We start from the raw sequence: 25761 nt of genomic DNA, 5'->3' as shown, positions 1-25761 counted from the left end.
TGCGAATTAGCCTTAGGTCTTCAACACTCTCCTCTTCCTTCTTAGGAGAAAAGTGACCTATTGTGAACAATGGTTCTTCCAATTTTTGATCAGAGCTTTCAGAGGGTCGCATAGAGGCTTTCGCACTCTTGAAATCCTCTGAATCACCTGATTCAGTTTCAGACTCAGAATCAGAACTTTCATCAGTGGGTGTGGGTTGCTGTGGTTGCTTTTGACTATCCTCAGTCTCATCACTGTCATCAGGATAACATTGGAAAATTCCCACATTCTCCCCCCACTTGGCATTGTACTCAACACTTCTTGTAAGCTTAATGGTCTTAGAGTCAGTCATCCTTATTCTGTAAGAACCTTTCTCATAACCTAGAAAGATACCATGCAAACCACGCTTGTCTGACTTGGAGTTTTGTGGTGAGTGAACCCACATGTCAGAACCAAAAATTTTCATGTGTTTGATGTATGGCTTTTTGCCAAACATCTTCTCATAGGGGGTACAACCAATTGCTGAAGACAACCTGCGATTATAACTGTAAGTGAAACATGAGAGAGGTTCGGCCCAATAACTCTCTGGAAGATTTGCATCATGTAGCAAAGTTTTTAACCCTTGAAGCAATGTCTGATTTGCTCGTTCTGCAAGCCCATTCTGCCATGGCGAGCGAGGACTAGACAAATCGTGTTGAATTCCTTTTTCAGTCAGAAAAGCTTCAAACTGCTGAGAAGTGAATTCCCCTCCGCGATCACTGAAAAGAGTCTTTACCTTTTTACCATGCACATTTTCCAACCAAGCACAGAATTCCTTGAACCTAGGAAAAGCCTCTGATTTCTGCTTGAGATTGTACACATAAATATATCTGGAAAATGCATCAATGAGAACCATGAAGTACCTATTTCCACCCAAAGAGGGCGCTAGTGGTCCAACCAAATCAGCATGAATAATTTGGTATGGTTCTGTAGCTTGCCTACTAGACACCTTACCTTTCGCAGCCATTTTCACCTTGTTTGCTGCGCATGCCTTGCACTTCATGTGGTACCTGCAGGGTTTAATAGTCATACCTTCAACCAAGGCAGGCATTTTAGATACTGCCTCAAAATGCAAATGACCAAATTTTCGATGAAAATCATGAATACATTCTGCATGCAAACTTTTGTTAGAACCTGCAATGCAACAAGTGTCATCCTGCACAACATCATCATAATACAAAACATATAAACGATCAACATATTCAGCATACAATACATAATCATTTTTCTTTGTGATGATGCACCTTTTGTTCTTAAAGGAAACGTCAATGTTCCACTCATTCAGCTGTCCAACGCTGAGCAGATTATGTTTGGCATCTGGCACATAAAGTATATTCTGTATCGATAAGTCCAAACTGTGAAGAACAACAGTTCCGTAGCCTTTACTGGGGATTGTGTGGTCATCCGCCTGGTGAATCGCACCTTCCTGCGGTGTAAAAGACACGAACAGTCGCTTATCGTTGCACATGTGATGGGTTGCAGCCGAATCAACAACGAAGAAAGATCTAGACGTCTTCTGGACCTCTGCAACTTTTGGAGTGAAGCGTGAGACCATTGCTTTGGGCTGCGTTGTCCTGGACACTGGACCTCTGCCTTTGCCTCGGCCTTTTCCACGCGATGAGCTTTCGCTGCGCTGCTCTGTATTGGCTCTGGGATATTTGCATTCCCTTTTCATATGGTCTAGACGTCCACAGGAGTAGCATTTCACTGCCTTCAAAGCTTTGGCACCATCTGGTGGTTCCACTGCACTCAGGGATGATGTCTGTGAAGACTCCCCCTTTCCCATGCAGCCAGCACCCCAGCGATCTGCTTCATTCTGAATCACGGCAGTAACATAATCCACTGTCAGCTGAGCGGTAGGCCGTACAGCAGTCTGAGTCGCAACAGACTCCCAACCTGAACCCAAAGATTGTAGTATCATGAAGGAATGCACAGCCTCTGGAAAGTTGAGTCCTCTCTGTTGCAGCTCATGTCTCAGATTCTGCATCTCCGTCAGATGTGTACGCACATCTCCACCTTCAGCAAGAGCCATATTGTGCAGCTTGTTAAAGTAATGCATAGTAGATCCAGCTTCTGTCCTCAAGTGAGCCTCTCTCAAAGCGTCCCAAATTTCTCTGGCTGAGGTCTTATCACGCAATAGACAGAGCTCTTCTGGGGATACTATCAATGTAAGAGTTCCCCTTGCTTTGGAATCTTTAGCTTCCCATGCATCTGTAACTGGAGCTGGGGGGGTGTCTGTAATAACCTCAAACAGACCCTCTTTCCGCAGAATAGCCTCTGCATAGAGAACCCAGTCCGCATAGTTCTTCTTATTGAGCTTAGGAATCCCACAAGCATCCTGAAGGGCCATCATGACTCTGGCATTAGCCTTCTGCGTCATCTCTGCTGCTTTAAACAAGCTGCTTTATACAAGCTGCGTCTCTGCTGCTTCAAGCCTCATTCCAAAGGCAAGTTCAAAAGTGCTTTCCCTCTGCTGCCTTAAATAGTGCTGCGTCACTATTCTCTGCAGCTGCTTTACTCCAAGAGCACTTTTAGAAGTTACTTTCGATTTCCCTAGCATAGCCTTCGCCTGTGCCCGGCAAATGGGCCATAAAAGTTCAAAGTCCAGCCATAAAGCCATTAATTAGGAGCTGGCAGGCTGCCCGGAGCAGTAGCACATACCTCATCAATCATCTTGACGCGCAGAGATATGGTCCGATCCGTCCTTCTGCATTCCTTTGCATTCTTTGCCGGCACTCCGAAGTCCATCCGTCACTTTGACTGCGTTGTTCTGGGCCATAACCAAAAATGTTGATTTGCAGTGTCCCGTGCACAGCGGAATGATGAGGAATACGTGCTCATACTCTATATTGCTTTATTTACATTTCAAAGCTGGTAGATTACAGAAAAACATCTTGCCTCTGCCGGAGCAGAAAAGGCATCCTCTCTCCTCTGAAGCACAGAGAGAATCGCTGTGAAAAACAGGAAACCAGTGTACGTCACATCCAGTCTCCCTTTCCCGTGGGAAAACCCAACAGTACTTTGGCTGGAATGTAAACATTGTCTTGTGACAAGCATTTCGCTGCACAGTGAAGAGAGCAGAAACCAACAAAAACCAGCACAAGTGTATCTACTGAATGACTAGGACTACACACATCTCATTCAGATGCTAGCACATATACACATAGAAAAATCGTAAAGCATGTTTGTGTGTTTCACTTTGGTTTTGCATGCAAACTGTTCTCTTTATAAAGAAACATTTTTCAAACCACATTTGGAGCATTCCCAATCTGTGCAGCTGCCTTTTTATTCTTCTACAGCAGCTATTAAATTCCCTGTGACCATTTTTATATTGAAAATTTTCCTGGACGTATAAAAATAAATTCAAACGGGAATACCATTATATAGGGAGTCCTTTGTTACATAATTTAAACAAGTATTTCTGCACGAGGGGAGAGGTAACAACAACAGGTAATCATACCTTAAAATGTATTTTTTTGCCTGTACATGAGATTGATCATTCTGTTTTTAAAAAGAAAAACTCATCTCCAATAAACAATTTTTTTAAAAACAGACTGAAACTCCTCATAACAAACAAACAAAATTAAAACTAAACAAGAGGCATCCACTGAACATGAGCAGAGGTACATGGCATTTTTCATACAATATATATCTATATTCCATAAAAAGTGGATGTGTTTGCTGTATCTTAAGACCTTAAGACCTTAAGAATTTACCAAATCTTATTGTTGGGATTTCTTTTAAAGGGTAGGGACCGCATAGAATGCTGAGCAGCTTGCCTTCTCTGCCCATGCCCTGTGACCCTAATTTTCTCCAGAGTCTCAGTGAGATCTTGCTTTGTCCCTTTGTCAGGCTGCCAAACATCTATAATGGTCACTGGGCACTGGAGGAGGTATTTTGCACAGACGTCTGTCAGGGACAGTGACCTGTCACTAAAATTCAGGCCTTTTCTCTCTAGTCACTGTGCTAAGGAAAATTATTCTCAAGGCAGTAGATGATGGTATGTTTCAGACGTTTTGTGGTAGGGCTGTATTTGAACTGGAATTTGGAAAATTGAGGAGACATGTTAGATTCATAGAATCATAGAATTGTTGGAAGGGACCCGAGGGTCATCTAGTCCAACCCCCAATTGCCCAATGTGGAGCTTGAACCCAAGGGCCTGAGATTAAGAATTTCATACTCTACGGACTGGGCTAGCACCACTACTATGTGCCCATTGGAGTGGACAATCTCTGTTCTGCACCAGTTCCATCCGCTTTTGCTGCCAATGTAACCAGGAAATCATATATTGTTTATTCATTGGATTTCATACCCACCCTTTACCAGGTCCCAGAGCAGGGTACAGCAATAAAACATACCATCATAAAATGACCATAAATCACGGGAAATGCAAAAGCAATTAAAAACAGTTCTCTGGTCTGATCAGCTCCAAATAAAAAGGGCTTTCCTTATGCAGGCGGATGAGCCTCTACCAATATATGATGATTTAGTAGAACTTTTAAAACCAACACTAGCTCGGTTCCCCACAAAGTATGGTAAGCAGTCTCTTCACAAAAAATGGTTCGATGAGGAGTGTAAAAACTGCAAGAATCATCTGTATAATGAATGGTTGGCATACAGAGCATCAAATGACCCCATGCCAAATAACCGTCTTATCACCCTCAAGAGAAGTTACAAAGCCCTATTAAAGGAAAAGAAGCTCGAGGCAAAAAGAAATAACTGGATCAACATTTTGATAGCTGCAGAGAATAGAAATCCAGCCTCTTTTTGGCAGTTAATTTCCAGATACCTGGGTAGGCCGCTTGCAAGAATAGAACCCCACATCTCAGCGGACACTTGGGAAAGATACTTCGCCGATCTGTATGCAGCCCACGATGCCTGCGGAGATATGGTGGAGCCGGAAGCACTGCCCAATTGGGACCCAGTTACATGCCCTGAAGTTGAAACTCTCATAGACCGATTCAAAGCAGGCAAGGCCCCCGGTGACGACCTTATATCCATTGACGCCATCAAAGACTAACCATTATCAAGAGCGGTCCATCCCAATTGGTTGGCCAAAAGGGAGGAGCAGGACACTGAGAAACACTATTAACTGTCTACCTGCAAAGAATATATTTGTCCATTGTTCTGGGATTAATCAAGGAAATTTATGGAGGATAAGGCTGTCAGTATCTTCTAGCCATGATGGCCTCCACAGTCAGAATGTGTCTGAATACCAGTTTCTGGAAACTGCAGGAGGGGGAAAGTTCTGATGAGCATGAGTCCTCCTTGCAGGCTTCCCTTAGGCATCTGGTTGTCCATGTGAAAAGAGGATGCTGGATTAGATGGGCCATTGGCCTAATCCGGCTGGGCTCTTCTTATGTAATACGGTCATGTAATTTTTGCCTTAATTAAAAGGAAACTCTGACTTTGATATAGAGATCCCAGGAGTTTCATAGGACTATGCTGATGACAGAATGGGAATGGGATTCCTGTGCAGCACCTTGCCCATCCTGAAAGTATACTGGAGATGCATTGGCTACACTCTGAAACAGCATGGGAAGTGGAGTGTTCAGTTGTAGGGAGAAGGAAGGATTGATTGAAATGTCCACCACCACCCTTTCTGTCAATGGGAGCCTCCACTAGATCAACTGGCCTTAAGTTGTCATGCAACAGGAGTGCTGATCCAGATGAAGGACCTAGTTCCTTAGGCCCAGAGGTTGATGCCTTTCTAATCTGAGGAATACTTCAAAAAGCTGTATTTTGTGTGCTGATAACAGACAAAGAACCCAAGCATGCTTTGTTTCTGCAAAAAGTTACTGCAGTGCTAAGAGACTTAAAACTGGATGTGGAATGAATAGATGTCCTAAATATATTAAAAGTGAAACACGAAGCTGAAGCATTGCTGTCCAACAAATGCATTGCTAAGTCTGCTATAATTAGAACGTTCCTTAATTAGAGCGCTCACACAATAATATGCTCTCCTTCATTTTGAATTAAGCAGCTATAATCTCTACTAGGAATAAGGGTACCTGCCTTTTACTGATAATTTTTAATGCAGACAGGAAATAAAGGCTTAATCATAATTCTTGGATAATATGTTCTTCTGTCGTATCATTCACAAACCTCATGTTTTCCACTTGGTGTTCAGTAGTTATATGTTTTCTGTTGTAGCAGGCAAATGCTATTACGGTCAGACAGATTACTTGCAGTGCAGAGAAGGGAACCAGATTGAAAACAAGGGTTGATCTCTAGTTTTTCAGTGGATTTTTATTGGATTTTATTATGATTATTTATTTTTAGAATTCAGTGAGTAAGATTTCATTATGACTCTACCCTTCCCCTGAAATGCCTGGCACCGCTTCACTCATCATTATTGGTCCTGCATTTTTTGAGCACTTATGGAACTTCATTCTTCTTGTTCCATTCAAAGACTTGCCCCTTCACACATCTAACATCTTGACAAATGCCAATGCCAGATCTCCTTCCCAGATCTATGCCTCCTTTCCCACCACTTCTGCAGCTGACGTAATTGTTTTATTTGTGGCCTGTTCTTTCCTTTCCATCCTTTAACATTAGATTCCTTCCCACCCCCGCCAGAGTATCAGGTGATACTAGCCCAAAATGTTACTACAAACAAAATGTCCTTCCTGTCTGCTGCAACAGCAAAGAAAGTTTGGGGAGGTACCCTGAAGGTCATCAAATCCTTGCTGGATGCAGTTATAGTTTCCCTGACACGTGTCTGTCCACCTCCTCTTTAAACAGGAGAGCCCACTGAAGCCATATGTTCCACTGTTGAGCAATTCTCACCACTAGGAAATCTACTTCCCTGGAATCACCACCCATTTGTTCTAGTCCTGCCTTCTGGAGCTACAAGAAAACGAGTCTCCTCCACCTTGCATGAAGCCCTTCAGATATTTGAAGACCTTAATCTTATTTCATGTAGGCTAAACATACTCAGCTCTTTCAACCATTACCCATAGGACTTGGTATCCAAACCATTAGGGCCATTCTCCTCTGGACACACTCTGCTTTGATAACGTGCTTTTTTATTATGTGGCACCCAGAACTGAAGACAGTACTTCGGAGGTGATTCAACTGGAGCAGAACAGAGTAGAACAATTGCTTTCTATTCTCTTTTGTAGTAGCTGCATCACACTGCTGTCTCATGTTCAGCTTGTAACAAAATAAGACACATAGACCCTTTGTACATGTAAGGCTGTCAAGCCAAGTCTCCTCCAGACTGAAATTATGCCTATGATGGTTTTTTTTGTATGTATGGGGTTTTTTTTTTTGTGTGTGTGTGTTGAACATCTTTTGGTTGCAGGCCAGAGTTCCAGTTTATCAAGATTACTTTGAATGTTCATTGTAATGGTTCTAGGGGTTGCTCGTGCATAAGCCGGTGCAAACACCTGGCTGGGTTGCCTGAGTGAACCTTTTCTGTCTGGACAGCCACTCACCTGTGGCTGCCTCAATCGCTGGCAGAATCCGTCAGTGGGTGTTTCTTAAACTTCTTCCAGCAAAGAAGCTCTTTGACGCCTAGTCTCCTCCTACTCTCTCTGCGTGAAAGCCTGCGCAAGGAGGGCGTAGGCAACGGAGGACCCCTACTCTCCCCGCTGGTCCCCGGCAAGGACCGCCTCGCCACTTCCCCCATCTGCCCCCCTTCTCCACTGATGCTACGCTGATTCTCTTCCCCAGAAGATGGGCTGCCTCTCCCCGGGATGCTCTCTGGAATCTCTCTGGATTTTGCTCTCTCCCTCCGGCACTGAAGGCAGTTCCCTGACATTCATTGATTCTGTTCTTTATGGTGTTATATGGTATTAGGGGTGTGCACAGGCCCCAAAATTTGTCTTGTATCTCTGCTTTTTTAAAAAAAAACAAACCCAATCAGTTATGTTTCTGAAACACTGTGCTCTGTCTGCTTTGATCTTTGTTTCAGGTTCTGAGCTGCTCTGTATAAAACAATAACAGAAACTCTGACAATGGCTTTAACTTCTCCCCTTTGAGCCAAAGTGGATGAAATTTACAGTCACAAGAGCCCCTCTTCAATGGATCAAGGCTGCCAAATTACAGATAAATAAATCTAGGAGCCTTTGTAGATGAAATAAAAGGAATTCACTTTCTTCCATAACCCATGGGGAGAGTGGGGGTTTGTCTCTTGCTCTTTCATATCTTAAAATAATTAAGAGATGGCTGAGGTGTGTATTTTCCCCCTTCCCGAGCTTATTTGATGGGCTTGCAGAGTTCCAGGTTTTTGTTTTTAAGATTAAAAAGCGTTTAGCTTTTTTAAAACAAAACAAAAAAACCTGCTGCTATCCTTTAACAAAATAAATAAACAAATCCAGAGTGCTTTGGTGCTTTGCAGGAAACATTTTGAATAGTCACACTTCTTGCAAAGCCCATGGACCTAGAGAAACACAGAGCTAGAGGAAGGTACACAGACTTACAGGGAAAAAACACAGTTCATAGGGGGCGTGATCTGACTTGAGAGGTTTATTGACATTTGTACTGATTAATTATCACTTAAATTTGCATTCATGGTATGATGAACATACATGGTGGTCATGAAGCTTCTAGGGAGATGTGCGTGTCTCATGCTGTACCTTTTCTAAGTGGTGATGTGGAGTTCAGGTTAGCCTTCACAGGGTAAGTCTCCTTTGGTTGACAGGGGACTTGAGACTTACAGTGCCTTTGTCATGATCTTGCAAACCAGGACCTCTAGTATAAATGTACCCTAGTTGTTCAAGATGCTATACAGACAGTAAAGGTTTTGTGAGAAGAGACTCTTACATAGTGTCCAATATTTGTAACGTCAGTGAAATCATACTGCAGATTTGACTTGGATCTAGAGGTGTAGTTGCGTGATTGGAAAATGTTGCTTCTTGTGCAAGATAAGGAATCCAATTTCCACTAATTCTCCCTTCTTGCTTCAGACTGCCTCCCACCAAATTTTCAGGTTCCAGAGACCTCCTTCAGGAACAGCAACATGTAGGGGAATTGGCAAAAACAGAAGTGCATCTTGGTGTTCAAGCCATTGTTTCGTTTATGTGTTTGCTTAAGTCATCTGCTCTTGCAGCCAACATGGTGCTCTCCAATGTACTGCCCTTCAAAGTGGTTAGACTACAACATCCATCATCCCGGTCCATTTTCCATGTTGGCTGGAACTGCTGGGAGTCTAGAGAGACCAAGTCGGTTATTCCTGCTTTAGAGGCGCCATTATGAAATGTACTTGTGTGTGCTGTACATGATCAGTAGTGAAGAAATTCAGCTTTTTTTAAAAAAAAAATGCTTTATTAAAAAGGAGGTGGTTAATACTTCTCATGTGTTCTAAACTGTTTTACCTATTGTCTTTCAGCTGTAGGTCCAGATTTTTCAAAAAACTTCTTGAAAAGGTTAACTTTTGTCAAAGTTGGTGGTGACGCTTCAATCGAGTGTAAACCCAAAGCTTCTCCGAGGCCTACCTTTACCTGGAAGAAAGGAAAAGAGATCCTAAAAGAAAATGAGAGGTAATCTTTTTTTTTTTTAAAAAAAAAAAATCTACTGCTTGTGTTTTGTGACTGCTAATGTTTTTATACCTCCCATGAATATTGGTTTGACAATGATGGTTGTGAAAAGCTCAGGTGTTTGCTCTTAAGGGAGAAGGAAACCCTATTGATTCCTAAATTCACTGTACATCACCTGCCTCTTCATATAGTTTAAAGAACAGTATTTTTGTTCTGACTAGCTTCAAGAGAATAGCTATCAAAATACCATTTTAGAGAATCCTTCAGATAATTGCAATCTGTGAGAGTCCTGGTAAACAGAAATTATTTGAGGATCAACTAGGCAATTGCAGTGTTTAGTTTGTCATTTGCAGTGGCGGGGAAGAGGGAGGAGGGCTGAGTTAGAGTAGTGACAGCCCTGCAGCATTGTCTAGTATTTGCAGCCTGCCATGTTTGGGGACAGAGGATTGAGGTGATACAGAGGAATGTGTAGATTGTAGCAATAGTGCAAATAATCAAGGGCTAAAAGCAGGGGGAGGGAGCTAGGGAAATAATTCAGGCTTTCAGCTCTGGATGAAAAGATGTCTTGATTCCAGGTCCATCAGGAGATAGAAAGCTGTCCTGCCAAGTTAGAAACAATGCAAGGACAGTCCTGGGAAACAAGTTTTTCAGAGTGCAGGTCAACCCAGGGCTTGGCACTGCTTGGTCACTGAAAATTGTATTGGAGTATTGTAGGCAGTAATCCTTCTGAATCCCAATTGTTGGGGATGACAGGAGGGGAGAATGCTGTTCCACTCAGGTCCTGGGCTTCCACAGGTATCTAGTTGGCTACCATGAGAATAGGATATATTTATTTCATAAAATTTATACAGCGCTTGATCGGTAATCTCAAAGTCCTTTACAAAGGATACTGTACCAGATGGGTCTTTGGTCTGATCCAGCAGCGCTCTTCTTCTTACTTTTTTTTAAAAAAGTAATCTTTCTTTTAAAAAACAACCCAAAAAATAAAACAACACACATGCATTTCAGTTTTTGGAGAGACTTACGGTAGGCAAAAGTCTTAGAGATGTGGCTATTTTGTGAAAGATTTGTCAGTATCTTTTTTGAGATATATGCCGTAATAGGTGGTATCTGGGACTGAGTGTCTGGAGAAGTAATAGGGTGGATCTTATTAGGCTGCTGGGAATCTTCCTCTGGAGGCTGCCACTGACTGCGAAGCAGAACCAAGTGTGATGTTAGATGCTTGCCCAGGAGGCAAAGCCTATCTTGAAAAGGGAGCTTTATTGCTTTAGCTTTCTTACTCTTCCAGTGAAGCAGAGCTACTGTACACTACACCCTTAATGAATAACCTGCCCTGAAGACGTCTCTTACTGGTGCTTGAAAGCTATACAATTGCATTATTAGGAATTTTGCCCTGGGGTACAATTACATTATTGCAGTCATTAAAGATACTTCATCTCCATAATAATGGAAATCCTCTCTTGGAGGCATAACTGCATCAAAGTAAAGCTTAGAAACCTCACTCCAGAAGGTAAATTATGTATTGCCGTGGAATAAGATTCAGATATATATGTTAGAAATTCAACCTCATAAATAAAGAAAGCTCCCTGGCAGCCATTGATTCAGAAGTTCTGGGGTTTCAGGAATACCCAGTGCCTAGTATTTACTTTCAAGAGCATATCTTCCCATATGATAACATTTCTCAAACTTACGCAAACCCCCTTTCCAGCAATGATTTAAGGAAATTGGAACAATCCATGATTCAAAACCTACTTTCCTTCTAGCCCTGAACATCCAGTTTGCATATCTCCCATTTTTCTATTGACACAATGTCTCCCATCATTCTCCACACACACACACACACACACACACACACACACACACACACACAACTTAATTCTTTAGTCTCTTCCAAATTCTGACAACTTCACATGGCCTTTTAAAATTTAGTTCAAATTCAATCTTGTCAGCATGTGATCAATGTTTTCAGCAACATAGCTTAAAATATTTCACCTGTCTTACGTTTTTATAAATTATATACATACACCCAAAAATATCATATAATTGTGTTTAAAACTCTCTCTCACTTTTGGAAACCTTCATGGTGGTGCCCTCCATATGATGATGCTAAGAACACATAGAATACCTGTGCTGGTGACCACTCCTCATCTTCCTCTAAATATACTTCCATTGCTGACCTTCCTCTATATTTTGCTTTTCTGCAAATTAAACCCACTTCTGTTCATCCTATTTTCAGCAGCTCTTATAAGGATTTTTTTCTTTTCTTTTTAAAATATATGGAAATTGTTGCTATGCCTGCCCTCTTAGAGGATCCATCTCTATAACCTCCAGGAAAGGAAGCTGGATGACAGGTAGCAATCGCCCTTTTAACTTTCAGAAGATTTTTCAGAAGATAAAGAGATTTAGAGTTATCTCTTTAGGACAAGTAGTCTGCACTTTGATTTATACACTGACTGCCTTCGTAAAGGGCTTATCTTCTAATGGGGTGCCTGAGGAATTTGATCTTTGTGAATTTTGATGCACACCTTTCAGACTAATGTGCAAATTGCACTGCCTTATGCACTTCCTGAATGTCCCAATGCAGCTGGTAGCGCAAAATGCATTTTAAAATGCAAAATTCAAATTTTGAGAGAAATTTCGTTAGAACATATGAATTTAAATGCAAATATTCATGCAGATTAATAACAAAAAACAACAAATATTAATGTACACATGTGACAGAACGGGCTTATGGATAAACATATGTGAACATTGACACAGATTGTAAAGACACCAAATCGCCCACCTTTGTGTTCAAAATGACTTCCATGTGGCAAATTTAAACCAGTAAATCAATTATCATGCCAGATGATAACAATCTGTTTTAGTGAATATTTGGCGCACACAAGGCACTGCAAAAACCATTGTTAAAGCGGGCTTAGTTTTAGATAAATTGTATTTGGATAAGTGCAGACAAGTGAAAAGATTGTCTTAATTTACAGAATGCCCATGTTAATTCTTGCCTCAATGTGACTTTTCATCTCTTCCCTCGTCACATCATATAGTTTCTGTTCAGACCTACAGTGTCCTGTCAGGTATCTCTTTTGCCATCAGAAACCCTTGCTTCCTCTTCTGTAGGCCAATTTGTTTTCTTGAAACGACTGTTCAAAATACCCACTCAAAAGAATCTCGTTTCCTAGTGCTTCTCAGCCAGTGTCTCCTGCCAGATGTGTTAACGGGGGTTAAAAAAAAAGTCTGAAAAATGTATTTCCCATTGTTATTGTTCATATTCTGTTCTTACCCTACTAGTACTTGCCCTCTTTTGTATCCCTGCTTAGTCTGACTTTGTCTGACTTTGTTAAGGCTTTAAATGACCCCCTATATTTGCAGCAAATATTATAAAGGTATACTACTCAGCTGAACTCATATAATAGCAACACCTGCAACAATACAAAGACTCTATATAAGAAGGCCTATGTTGTACCTTTGCAGTATGATTTGACCTAGATACGCTAGATGCTCTCAGTAGCTTCATGAGAATTCACTCGCCTCTCCCATTATACCGTAGTGCTGACATGCTTCATGGTATGCAAGAACTGTTTTCTTGCATAGACCTGGACTGTTTTGAAACGAGACAAGTTACAAATGAAAACCTGAAGGCAACCATTCAGGGCTGACGCCTCCTTTTATTCTCCTTCCATCTGCTTAGTTATTATAAGACAATAGTACAAGTTGCTGATTTTGCCCCCTTAAAAGACAGAGAAGATTGAAAGAAGCACCTGCTATGAATCCATGGTATTTGAACTTCCAGGGCCGAATAATCCGCATCATAGAATAGCTCCCTTGGTCTGAATGTGTGGCTTACAGATCTAAGTCCACATGGCGACAATATCAAAATCAGTTTATCACGTTGTACATTTTCTCCTCCCCCCAAAATAATGGGAGTTTTGGGTAACCAGGACTATCATGATAACTATGCACATTATTTGTAAACATGACCATTTGAAGCTCCCTGAAAGGGCTAATCCATTAGGCAACCTAATGCAACATTCCCCAACCTGCAGCCCTCCAGATGTTTCAGATTAATTGTTCTGTGAAAGAGGACATCGATCAGAAAAAATTACATTATTTCTTCAGTTTATGCTAGTGGAATTATACTGACAGATGTTTCAAATGTAAAGTTTTGGAATAGAGATAAGGTCCCTAAAAGGATCGTTGCCCTATATGAATTCTCTTCTTTAAAAATGTAAGACTTAGAATCATAGTATTTGTAGAGTTGGAATGGACCCGAGGTTCCCCTGCAATGCAGGAATATGCACATGGCCCATATGGTGAGTCACCACATTGGCGTTATCAGCACTACCGTATGCTCTAAATCAGGGGTCTGCAAACTTTTTTAGCAGGGGGCTGGTCCACTGTCCCTCAGACCTTGGGGGTGGGGACAGACTATATTTTTTTGGGGGGGGGGAATTGAACAAATTCCTATGCCCCACAAATAAACCAGAGATGCATTTTAAATCAAAAGACACATTCTACTCATGTAAAAACACCAGGCAGGCCCCACAAATAACCCAGAGATGCATTCTAAATAAAAGGACACATTCTACTCATGTAAAAACACGCTGATTCCCAGACCGTCTGCGGGCCGGATTTAGAAGGCAATTGGGCCGGATCCAACCCCCCGGGCCTTAGTTTGCCTACCCATGCTGTAAATAACGGAGCTAACTGGCATTTATTTGATAGTGCTATTTGTTTCAGGCACAGAAACGGTCAAATAATGAATAACATGGATTTTCACCATTACATCCTGCCCTGTTAATGTGACTAACGGCACCATGTAAATAGCTGTCTGAAGTTTGAATTCGCCTTGCAGCATTTGAAATTGTTCTTGGACGAAAAGTTTATGAAATGGTGCACTTTACCTTGTCTTTAAATGCGAAATAACTTACATGCCACCTATTTCGACTATTTTAGGCCAGGAACAAATTTAAATGTTCATAATTACTAGGGCGTAACCCCCAATGAATAGACTTTATTTCTGAATAAAAAGTCCACTCAGGAACGAGTGGCAAAGTTGCATGCTCCAGCACCAGGGACAGAGAGCAGGCGGGGGTGTGGTGTGCTTCCTGGGGGCGTAGTGCACGGCGCGTGTCCAGGGGGTGGCTGCAATGGTACCCTCCTCCCCGATGGTGCCGGGGGCGATCCACCCCCCCCCCAATTCCTCCGCAAGTGTCGGGAACTGGAAATATGAAAATGAAATGATGACCTGAGATCTGGGAGGAATCTTTCACAGCTATATGCCTACTCTGGTGCTTCATTCAGTACTAGCATAGATTTGAGGACTGAGCAGCAGCGACAGTCAGGCAAATATAGTTGTTGCCATAGTGCAAGATAAATGATATGGATGTTCCCAGGAAGCAAATTCTGATATTGCATAGTGACTGTGTTTTCTTAGGTATGTTCCTAAGAATATTACTGCATTAATTATAATATTATTATATTAATATTACTGCATTAATCTTTGCCAGGCAGTAGAACACCTGTGGTTCACATGCAAATGTCTTAACATGGTGTGAATAACACAGAAGTTCATGTGAACAAGTCTTACAAGTAGAAAGGAAGAGAGGACGTAAATCATAGGTATTTTGTGGAGATGTAGTTGTGAATTATTTTTTTCTGAGCTCTCTACTTCATTAGAACAAGAAGACAATCAATTTACATTCAAACCTTAGCTCTGAGAAGTTCACGTAATGAGTTTTAAATGCTAGGCAATTATTATATGCCTTAAGGAAAAGTATGTTAGGGAGGTGGAATGGTGGAAGAGACATTTCTAAAGACCTTTTCTAATTCTGCTCTTATGTTTTGGATGAACTTTTCATATGTATATGTTTTCCAGAGATTTAAAATGTCTCTCTAGATATTTAAGATCTGTGTAAATATCAATTACTAGTGAAGTGGGTAATTTGTTGTTTTACAATGAGCAGTTTTAGTTGAAACTAAGGAGGGGGGTAATCTTATTTTCTCAAAAGATTGTGCCTTTGGGCTTCTATTCAAATAGCATCAGCTAGAACAAATAAGCTGAGAGTGCATTTACTGCTTATGTTCTAATCTCACAAAATGGGCCTAAATGGGTTTCTGTCAGCACTTTATTCACGCAGAAAAATCTGTATTATATTTTTCTCATTCTTTATATATATATATATAAATATATATATATATATATATGTAGTTGAGCTTCTCAGAGGTTTTAGTTGTGATGAATATATGTTCTTCTAATTACCTGCTGAAAGTATTTGTTTTCCAATGGCAAAGTTGTTAAAACACCCGTACAAAACTAGAATGTTGTTGCTTATGTGGCATCATGTGTTTGTAGCCTTTCTTTATAACTCCAAAGAGTACAGTTGGCTTCATTGTGCCTCTAGTTACAATTACCCCCACATAGAAACATGCATAATAATATCTAAATTCCCTAAGGTGTGACTCAGTCGTTTATGGAATATTAATTGCACATCTGTAGAAATTGTTCTATTATTTTACGTTTTTAGAGTGCTTCTATTTCTTTTTTAAAAAAACAACTCGTACTTTCCATAGTTTGCTTTTCTCCTGTTGTACGCCACTTTGACATTTTCAGGCAGTGATGTGACTTTTAAAATAAACAAATAATCTCAATAGACTCCAGACAGAGATAATTCTGAGATCATGATACAAAATACACTTTCCCTTTGCGGCTGGCTGGCTGGGGGAATGAGTTTTTGGGTGAAAAGAAATAGATATTGGATACTGGGAGATAAATCAATAATGGCCAGTGGGAGGCAGTTGTGGCTTCTCATGGCAGAGCCTTGGCTCCAGAGAACAAAAGGTCTCTCCATCGTGCAGATGGTTGTTGGGGATTTCCCCTGGCTGGCCACAAAGGTGGGTGCGATATTCCGCTGTCCCCTAGTTTTGCATCGGCCAGATGTCCCAGCTATATAGGCCTGCTGCGCCTGAGTTTGGAACCACAGTCGGCCAAAGAACAAAGAAGAAGCAAATTTTCCAGAAGCTCGAGCAAAGAGGAGTGTCGAGGGACAACCAAGGAAATAAATAAATAGTGCTTAACTCAAAAGTAGGCTTCTAAAATGTTATTTTATGTGCCCCACTTTATGACAGAGATGTGCTTCTATGCACATTTTTGAAGTGGAAGTGGTTTGAGAAGGGTGACAACTAAAATCTATGCAGAAGTGCAGTGCAGCTTGGGGTAGTGCCATAGCTCAATGGTAGAGCAATCTGCTTTCTATCTGCAGAAGGTCCCAGGTTCTCAATTCTCAGGGGAGAGAACTCTCTCTGAAGTGCTGGAGAGAGTTGGATGGGCCAATGTTCTGACTCACTGTAAGTCAGCTTCTTATTTTCCTGTGTTCCTATGTGTGATCATGCCAGGATATTTTACAGCTTTGCTCCATTTCCCCTTATTTGATCTTCCAGACACAATTCAAAGTGTCAGCCATGACCTTTAAAGTCCTAAATGGCTTTGCTTAAGGACTCTCTCCCTTCTCAGTCATTAAGATTAACAAAAAATTAAAAATAAATGTTAATCCTTCTGTTGCCAAGTAAATACGTCTCGCACAGGACTTTGTCCAAGTTGTAGCTCTATAGATATTGGTTTAGTCTTCAGAGTTCATGCCAATTCTGGCTGGCAAAGAGTATAACCATACCTTTAAGCTCCCTGTGTACACAGAGACCTCTAATCTCCCCAGTGTTGAAGTTTATAACCAGAAACACTGCTGAGGTTTATGACACTGATAGGTGGAGGTGTCATGCTAGGTAGTTTCCAGGGGTCTTGTTTGCAAAGCTCTGATCTCTGTTCCAGGCCGTTAGCAGCACTATGTCTCAAAATTACTGTTTTCTATCTCAGTTTCTGGAGAAAAGTGAAGGAAGAACCGCATAGATAAATCCTGTAGGGATAATGGCAAGAATATCTACTTTGTAAGGTCTTGGCCTTATGGACTGTTGGACAAAGTTTCGACAGTGGTCAATGAAAGGGCACTTAAAGAATCAGTTTCTGCAAAATGAGTTTGTTTTCATTTGTACCTTGAATTGCCTAAACAAAGACAACAGGGCTGCTATATGTTCCCCACCCCTTAACAGTATCCACTTATTTTCCTTTGGGATTCCCAGTGTCATTTGACCTGGGTTTTTTTTTTTACCTTTATTATCAGTAGCCTGTGAAAACAATATACCTGCAGTTAGTTGTTCCTCCTACGTACCTAGAGATATTTTTATACAGTTTTGACCTCAATAATCTTGTAACTACAGGGAGGTCATTAATAACTATAAATACTTCCCCTCAGCCCTTTCAAGATGATGTTCCATCAGTTTCACGCTTGCCTTGAAGATGTGAAATTGTACTTTAGGGGGAAAGTTCAAATGAAGATCAAGCATAGTGTTCCTGTGTACACAAATGTTAATAAACACTATTATGGAGCATATTCGCTTGGACAACTCTTAAAGCAAAAGAAGTAGCTGAAAGAAGTACACTTTTAGTAGAACAAATTGTGTGTTTTCTTTTCTGGTACTTCTTAGCATTTGTAACCTGCCCAAAACCTAGCGTGTGCCTATCTCAGACTTGGTTATAAGGTCCCTGGTGAGAATATTGGAAATAGGTTGTAGGCAGCAATTTGCTTCTTTGAATGAAGTACATTTAACATTCTGTATGAGATTAATATTAAGAATTAGCTATGAACTAGTGAGACGAAAAAAATCTAATTGCCCATTTTTCAAATGCAATAGGCTAAATGCAGCTCAGTGTGATTGCCAATTATAAAGACCTCCTGAAGTTTCATTTTATTTTAACTTTGTTCTTCTCCTGTGGATGTGGTGCATTCCCAGAGCCACCTTCCTTCCAATCACACAGGATTCCATCCACCTCTGAGTTTTCTAAGCAATTTACATCTTACAAAATTGAATCGCTCTTCCGAGTGATTGTGACTCACAGTTCCTAATTATACAAGGTCAGTTCTTCCCTTTAGATTGTCATTTATGATCATTCCTTGTGAAAGTGGATCCCCCTATAATAATTATATTTTTGTATCCTATTTCAAAATTAATCCCATCCCTTTCTGAAATGGATGAAGTGTGTGTGTTTGGGGGAGGGGGTGTTCAAGAAAGGAAGGGCTTAATTCCAAAGCGAAGGCATAGCAAAATGTGCATGCTTCCTGATCGCCAGATATCACCATGGAAGGTGTTTTTTGTTTGCTTGCAGACATGGGAGCCATGTTTCAGTTTTGCACATAATAAGCCTATTCATTTCAATCCAGGACACTTGAAAATGAAGTAGAAGCTGCACACACATTTGTGATCTACAGTGCTCTTCCGACATAACTGGTAATATGATGTCAGTTCCAAAGTGAGGATCACTTGCTAAGTGGGTAAGAAGGTAGAACTGTGGCTGGAATTTGGGCTGCAGTCCTGTCTGTACCCACATACCAAGGAATAAACCCATTATCTCAATAGAACTCCTGCATAAATGTGTTGCTAGTCTGGAACTGCTTTATCTAACAGGCAAGCACACCTGTTGCAGTTGATAGCCCAGACACCACCATTTGCCCTGATGGGACTCAAGGCAGAGTGGAGCTGAAAATGAGAATGGCTAATGTTGCGCGTGTGACATCAGGCCGTCACATCAGGCCCCCTCAATCTTCTTGAGAAAACGGCACCTCTGCCTGTGAGTGCAATGGGACTCAGAAAAGGGCCTCCCCTCCAAGATCCCAAAACACAGGCAGATTTACAGGAGGGAATGTGGTCTTTCCCCTATGGCCCCTTGATGCAGGGGTTTTCCATAAGAAGGAAGATTCCTGACTGGAAAGTCATGGCTGCCTCTCTTGGAGTCAATATGAATAATCTACATAAAGGTAAAGGGACCCCCTGACCATTAGGTCCAGTCATGGCTGACTCTGGGGTTGCGGCGCTCATCTCGCTTTATTGGCCGAGGGAGCAGGCGTAGAGCTTTTGGGTCATGTGGCCAGCATGACTAAGCCGCTTCTGGCGAACCAGAGCAGCGCACGGAAACGCCGTTTACCTTCCCGCTGGAGTGGTACCTATTTATCTACTTGCACTTCGATGTACTTTCGAACTGCTAGGTTGGCAGGAGCAGGGATCGAGCAACAGGAGCTCACCCCGTCACGGGGATTCGAACCGCCGACCTTCTGATCGGCAAGTCCTAGGCTCAGTGGTTTAACCCACAGCGCTACCCGCATCCCTAATAATCTACATAATCACTTCTTAAACTTTGTACTGTGTATCATTGTTTAGTGTTGCTTTCCAAGGAGAGGGGGAGTGGTTGGCTAGTACATTTTCTTGCCTTTCAGTTACCACATGAGATTCTGCTTGAAGTTTAAAATCCAGATCTTTCTGCACTAAGGTGCATGCATAGAGTGATGTAAAGGGGGAGGCTATGCTTAAGTAGCAGCTGCAGCAGAATGCAGACAAGAGTTCAGTTTAAGTTCTCTATGTTCTGAAAATATTTTTACTGTTTTTTTTATTATCAGTCATTTCTACGGATTTTAGAATCAGTTGTGTGTAAATCAGTAAAGTGAAGCTGGTTCTATGACAGACCTGTATACTTCCTTAGAGACCCAATTACTTTAAAGGGGGGAAACAGTTAGATGGGATAAACTTAGGAGAGGCATAGGCAAACTCGGCCTTCCAGATGTTTTGGGACTACAACTCCCATTATCCCTAGTTAACAGGACCAGTGGTCAGAGATGATGGGAGTTGTAGTCCCAAAACATCTGGAGAGCCAAGTTTGCCTATGCCTGACTTAGGACAAGCATGCCAAGATTTTACATGTGGGGTTGTATTCAATTTAATATTAGATACATTAATTTCAATGGGTATACTCTGATTAAAACTAAGCTGAATACCACCCACTATTTCCCCTGATAATTGATGACATTGTGTAGTATCATCATCATTAAGTAATACTGATAGATACTACATTTGGATTCAGCTTGTATTGATTTCATGTGCTGGGCACTATGTACCTAATCCAGTGTTGGAAAGCACGAGTATTCTTGCGCACAGGTAATATTTAAAGTGAACAAAAGGCTTAGATTTATTACTCCCTAAATCACTGGTAATTTCTTTATAATAATTAGAATTGCATCTTTCATTCTCCACTTCCCTTAAATATTTGTCATTATAAAGCATTTACTTTCATTCAAGATTAATCTCTTGAGCAAAAAAGTTTCATCAGCTCCTGCAGACGTATTAGTCATTAGAGCATATTACCTGGTTGATTTCACAGCTGTCTGCAGATTGTTTGCCAGTCACGGAATCAGCTTCTGTAGTAGAAAAAAACCCTGTCCATTATCTGTATAGATTGCACAAAATGATCTGTTAAACACTGACATTTCCCCATATTATGCTTATGTGCCTTTTTAAAGAAACAGCAAATGGTATCAATGGTAAACAGCTGTAAAGACTATTATATCGGCAAGTACCGCTAAACTGTGTTTTCTCGCAGAATACAGATTTTTTTATTGATAGATACTCAGTGCACCTCCTTTTCAACATCTTGTTATATAAGTTGCTGCCGAAAAGCTTATAGATGGCATTTCTTTAACTTTTTGCTTTAAGATACCTTGCTACCCATGAAAGAAAACATTAAGAAGCTTTCCTGGGATTTTTTTTTAAATGCTTAGGTAAGCATGAAATATTTCTGACTTGTATGCTTAATCAACAATCAGAATCTGTAAGATCTGCTTGCAGCTAGCAAATTGATGTGTCCTGCCGGACTTAAGACTTTATTATGAATCGGCAGCTTTTTGCTGGTTGAAATACTGGCTACTTCTTGAGAACACGGACATTTTGGATCTGGAAGGGTATGACAATAGTTTTGGTTGGCATGCATATCTATGGTACGACAAGGTAAAGGTGTATAAAGGATTGAAAAACCATATTGTAAGGAAAGCATTGTATAACGTTTGGATTCGATATAAAGATCTGTTGGAAAGTAAAACCCCCAGGTGGGTGTCACCAATGGAAGCGAGGGAAGTAAAAAAGCTTAATATGGACTCTAAATGGCCAAAATATCATGAAATTTTAGAATATGATGGTGAAAGGGTTAAACTTCAGAGCTATGAGAAACTAAAGCCCAAGGTTCGAGATTGGTTGCATTATCATCAGATAAATGAGACATTTAAACAGGACAGGAAAATAGGATTTCAGAAAGAGAGGTCAAAACTAGAAACAGAATTGTTGGAACCCAATACTAAGAACTTATCAAAAATGTATAACTTGCTGTTGAAATGGAATACACAGGATGAAACGGTGAAATCAGCAATGATTAAATGGGCACAAGATATTGGTCATGATATTATGTTTGCTGACTGGGAACAGTTATGGACCACCGGTATTAAATTTACTGCATGTAATGCTTTAAAAGAAAATATTATGAAAATGATTTATCGGTGGTACATGACCCCAGTCAAGCTTGCGAAAATTTACCACTTGCCTAATAATAAGTGCTGGAAATGTAAGGAGACTGAAGGCACCTTCTACCACCTTTGGTGGACCTGCCCAAGGGTTAAAGCTTTCTGGGAAATGATCTATAATGAAATTAAGAAGGTCCTTAGGTGGACTTTTCCTAAGAAACCAGAGGCTTTTCTCTTGGGCATGGTTGGCCAACTGGTGTTAAAGAAGGATAGGATCTTCTTCATGTATGCCACCACAGCAGCAAGAATTCTACTGGCAAAGTATTGGAAGATGCAAGAACTACCTACTCTGGAAGAATGGCAAACAAAGGTGATGGACTTTATGGGACTGGCTGAGATGACGGGCAGAATCCGTGACCAGGGGAAAGAGACAGTGGAAGAGGACTGGAAGAAATTTAAAATATATCTTAAAAACAATTGTAAAATTGAGGAATGTTAAGATGTCAGGGGGTAAGAGGTAAAGAATTGCAGCAGTAACTAAAAAACTAAAGGAAACTTTATGAAAGGGAATTAAGAAAATGGACTTAAGGGTTGCTAAAGAATCATTAAACAAGGATGCAGGGATGGGGAGGTATGGGGAAGTCAAAAGAAAGAAGAGTACGAAATGATGAATTTGAAGTTATATGGGTTTAATTGTCTTGTGTGCCATGTTTGTTTTTTGTTCTTCTTTTGTTTGTTTTGTTGTGTTTTTTCTATTTGTCTGAAAAACGAATAAAAATCAATTAAAAAAAAAACATAATATCAAGTAGGTAGCAGCATAATTTATTATGTTGCTGATATTTAGCTTCAGCACAATAATGTTTCCTTGTGAAGATGTAGGCCACAGTTGTCCTTCCAGATGTTGTTAGATATACAAATAATAGTAATAAAAATAAGCCACCATCAGTTCACATTGCAGATACAGTGACCATCAGTACACAAATCTTAAATTAAACATATAAGTTAATATAAGTCCTCCAGACGTCCAAATATAGGTATCCACACACAATTGATGCCTGTATGAAACATGTTTGAATGTAGCTACAGTCCCCAGACCATTGTGTAATAGACAGTGGGTATTTATCCAGGCTTGAAGTATAAGAGACTTACACTTTAAGCCATATACCAATTTCTAGGTTTCTCCGCCCGCAAAAAAAACAGGCACCTGCCATTCTCCTTCCAGCAGGAACCTGAATTGTTTGCGGGTTCATAAGGGAGAGATAGAGAGGAATAAAAATGAGAGTGCCCTGTTCAGATCCAGCTTTCTTCTAGCCTCTCACTCTCGTCTGGAGTTTGCTAGTTGCATTGAATTTCCTCCACCATTACCTGTGAGAAAATACCATTCTCAGGGGAGGGAGGAGAATGAATTGGATGAGCTCTCCCTCCCCGCTTTCCCTCTGTAAAGTAGAATGGGCAATTTCACTGAAGAAAACCGTTTGTGTGAGTTAAATGTGATGTATCTGCTTCTAAGCCACCCCAAAGTTCTATAAATTCTATATCTCTCTCCATCGCCCTTGGGTCTGAGTCACCAGGATGCTGTCATTAGATGTTAGGAACATCTATCCAAGTACATGTGTTCCGAATTCAGATGACAGAAATAAGACTATTTCTAATCTGGTTGAAGGCTAATTTACAAGATTGCAGACTTACACGATGTAGCTCTGATGTTGGCAGAAGAATACCCATTAGCTTTTATCAGTCCAGGTGACAACAGATGTTGCACTTACTAGCATATGCAGTGCTATCACACAGAGCTAATTTTTATAAGGGATGCTTACTTTTATAACTTACGAAGGAAGTAGCATTTACAAATTATTTCAGCACTAATTTGCACATTTATAGCACAATTATTTTTTGCACTATTATAAATATGGTGTTTGCATGGTGCTTCAAGTTACTGGTATTTGTTAAAACCATCTTACCTCATTTTTTATTTTTTATTTATTTAGACAAATTCTTAACCTCCCCTTCACCATACGAAACCAAGGTGGGTTGCAACGACATAATATACTGTACAGTTATAAAAAGCAGATGAAACAGTCAGTTATAAAATACGGTAAAACTGTTGCAGACAGAACAGAACTATATAAAGCCAGCAAAACTCCCACAAAATTCTCAAAGAGTAAAGAGGTGAGTCTTTAGCTTATGGAGAAAGCTATAGGATGGAGATGCTAGACTGTGGAGCAGGTGCTGCTTGCTTTTTGATATAATAGGTCTTCAAGCTGGATTGCAAACCTTGTATCCAAAAACAGTAATAAATTAAGGGTTGCCTTAATCAACTATTTGAAAACTATAAGTGGAGCAAACTTCTACTAGGAGAGAGCTCCACAGTTTTGGTGTTGCTGTCAAAATGGTTCTGTTCTAGGTTATCTGATGGCTGTGGAACCCAGAGCAGAAGCTCTAAGAAGATCTTTAAATCAATGCATTGTTGCATGCACAAAATGAGATCTGCTTACACAGATCTCTGTTCCACCTGCATGTCCCTGCACCCCCTAAACCTGCTCCAGAGTGTTGGAGGAACCTCCATATTGGGTTTAGGGGTGCACAGGGGGCACCCAAGTGGGGAGGAGAGGGGGGAAAGTCTCACTGTGTGAGCAGACCTCATTCCTTGCAAGCATACCCCACTTATCACTACATCAAATTCTACCCTATACCTCCCATCATTCCTGACCTTTGATCACCTGGAGGGCCACAGATAGCCCACCCCTGTCTTAAATTATAGATACTCATATATGAATAAAGGCAATTCTTAAGATACCCTAGGCCCAGATGGTTTTGTTGGAACCATGGGATGGAAAGCCAGCTGGAGCGTCTCCCTTCTAGCCTTGCCGCTGCGGAGATCCATCAGTCATCCTCCTCTGACATGCGTCTGCGACTCATGCTATTGTGCATGAGCACACGTTACTCAGCAGAATAAACACACAACAGATCTGGTTCCAGGCTTGGATACTAGTCTACGTTTATTGTACATAAATCAGGACAAAGAAAACATGGTTTCTCTCCTTGTCGTTCTTCTCAGAGAGAGAGAACACAAAAGCAATACAGAACGGATGTACTGCTCACAAGACTCCAATAATCTGTGCTGGAATGTAAACAGACATGTGACATGTAACAATCCCACACATCTGCAGCGCGGGAGGAATAGAATTCCCAACAGGTTTAGGACTTTAAAGATCAAACCTGATTTAGGCCCAGAAACCACCTCGAAGCCAATGAAGTTTTTTCCAAAACTGACATATGTTCCCTGTGGTTGACCCCGATCAAAGTTCAGGTGGCCACATTATGTAGCTTCTGATAAATTTCTAAAGGAGTGCTACATAGAGTTGTGTCTTGTGCAACCACAGCATTTGAGCAACAGGAGATTCCAAGGATGCCTGCACTTACTGAGGGTTCAGTTTCCTAGGAACAAAGATCAAAGTAGACCAGCAGCAAAGCATATGCCTGCGCTGCCCAGGGCAGATGCGTGGAGTGCACACCCAAGGGGGGGGTGCCCTCTCGGGTACCACAGTCCAGAGGAGGAGAGGGGTGGGGAAGCTGCTGCCCACTCTCCTTGACTGGGTGAAACCTGATCTAGCGGCGGAGCTTCTGCAGCCAGGCATGCCTCGCCACAGCCAAAGAGAGCTGCTCTCTGCCGCCAGGTCAGATGTGATCCAGTGGTGGAGCTGCTGTGGCCAGGTGTGAGGTACACTGTGGCCAAGGAGGTTGGGTGGTGGCATTGCCACCCATTCTCCTGCTCTTCTCCCCTAGGTCAGTCCTGACTCGGGGGTGGAGCTGTGACCAGGCACGATCACCCAGTCAAGACACAGCTCCTTCTCGCTTGGAACCAGGCTCCGATG

The 25761-nt window shown here is 41.2% G+C and overlaps 1 protein-coding gene and 1 long non-coding RNA gene across 13 annotated transcripts in view; one reads left to right on the top strand and one right to left on the bottom strand.

Moving 5' to 3' along the window:
- Positions 1-25761, top strand: part of LOC307206094 (contactin-4) — a 532821-nt gene that overhangs the window by 433724 nt on the left and 73336 nt on the right. For all 12 annotated transcript variants that reach the window (XM_079958879.1, XM_079958886.1, XM_079958885.1 and 9 more), the window contains one exon: positions 9353-9503. In XM_079958879.1, coding sequence (XP_079815005.1) covers positions 9353-9503 — 151 coding nt within the window. The remainder of the gene's footprint in view (positions 1-9352; positions 9504-25761) is intronic.
- On the bottom strand, positions 11634-20797 carry LOC307209294. Its single transcript, XR_013835520.1, has 3 exons — positions 20742-20797; positions 12964-13098; positions 11634-11698 (listed from the first exon to the last, which is right to left on the bottom strand). It is a non-coding gene; the product is annotated as an uncharacterized lncRNA (long non-coding RNA).

The sequence above is a fragment of the Podarcis cretensis genome, assembly GCF_951804945.1.
Source record: "Podarcis cretensis genome assembly, chromosome: 2".
In the NCBI taxonomy this organism is placed as follows: Eukaryota; Metazoa; Chordata; class Lepidosauria; order Squamata; family Lacertidae; genus Podarcis; species Podarcis cretensis.
Note: the sequence above shows the minus strand (reverse complement) of the source record. Positions and strands in the feature narration are given on the sequence as shown.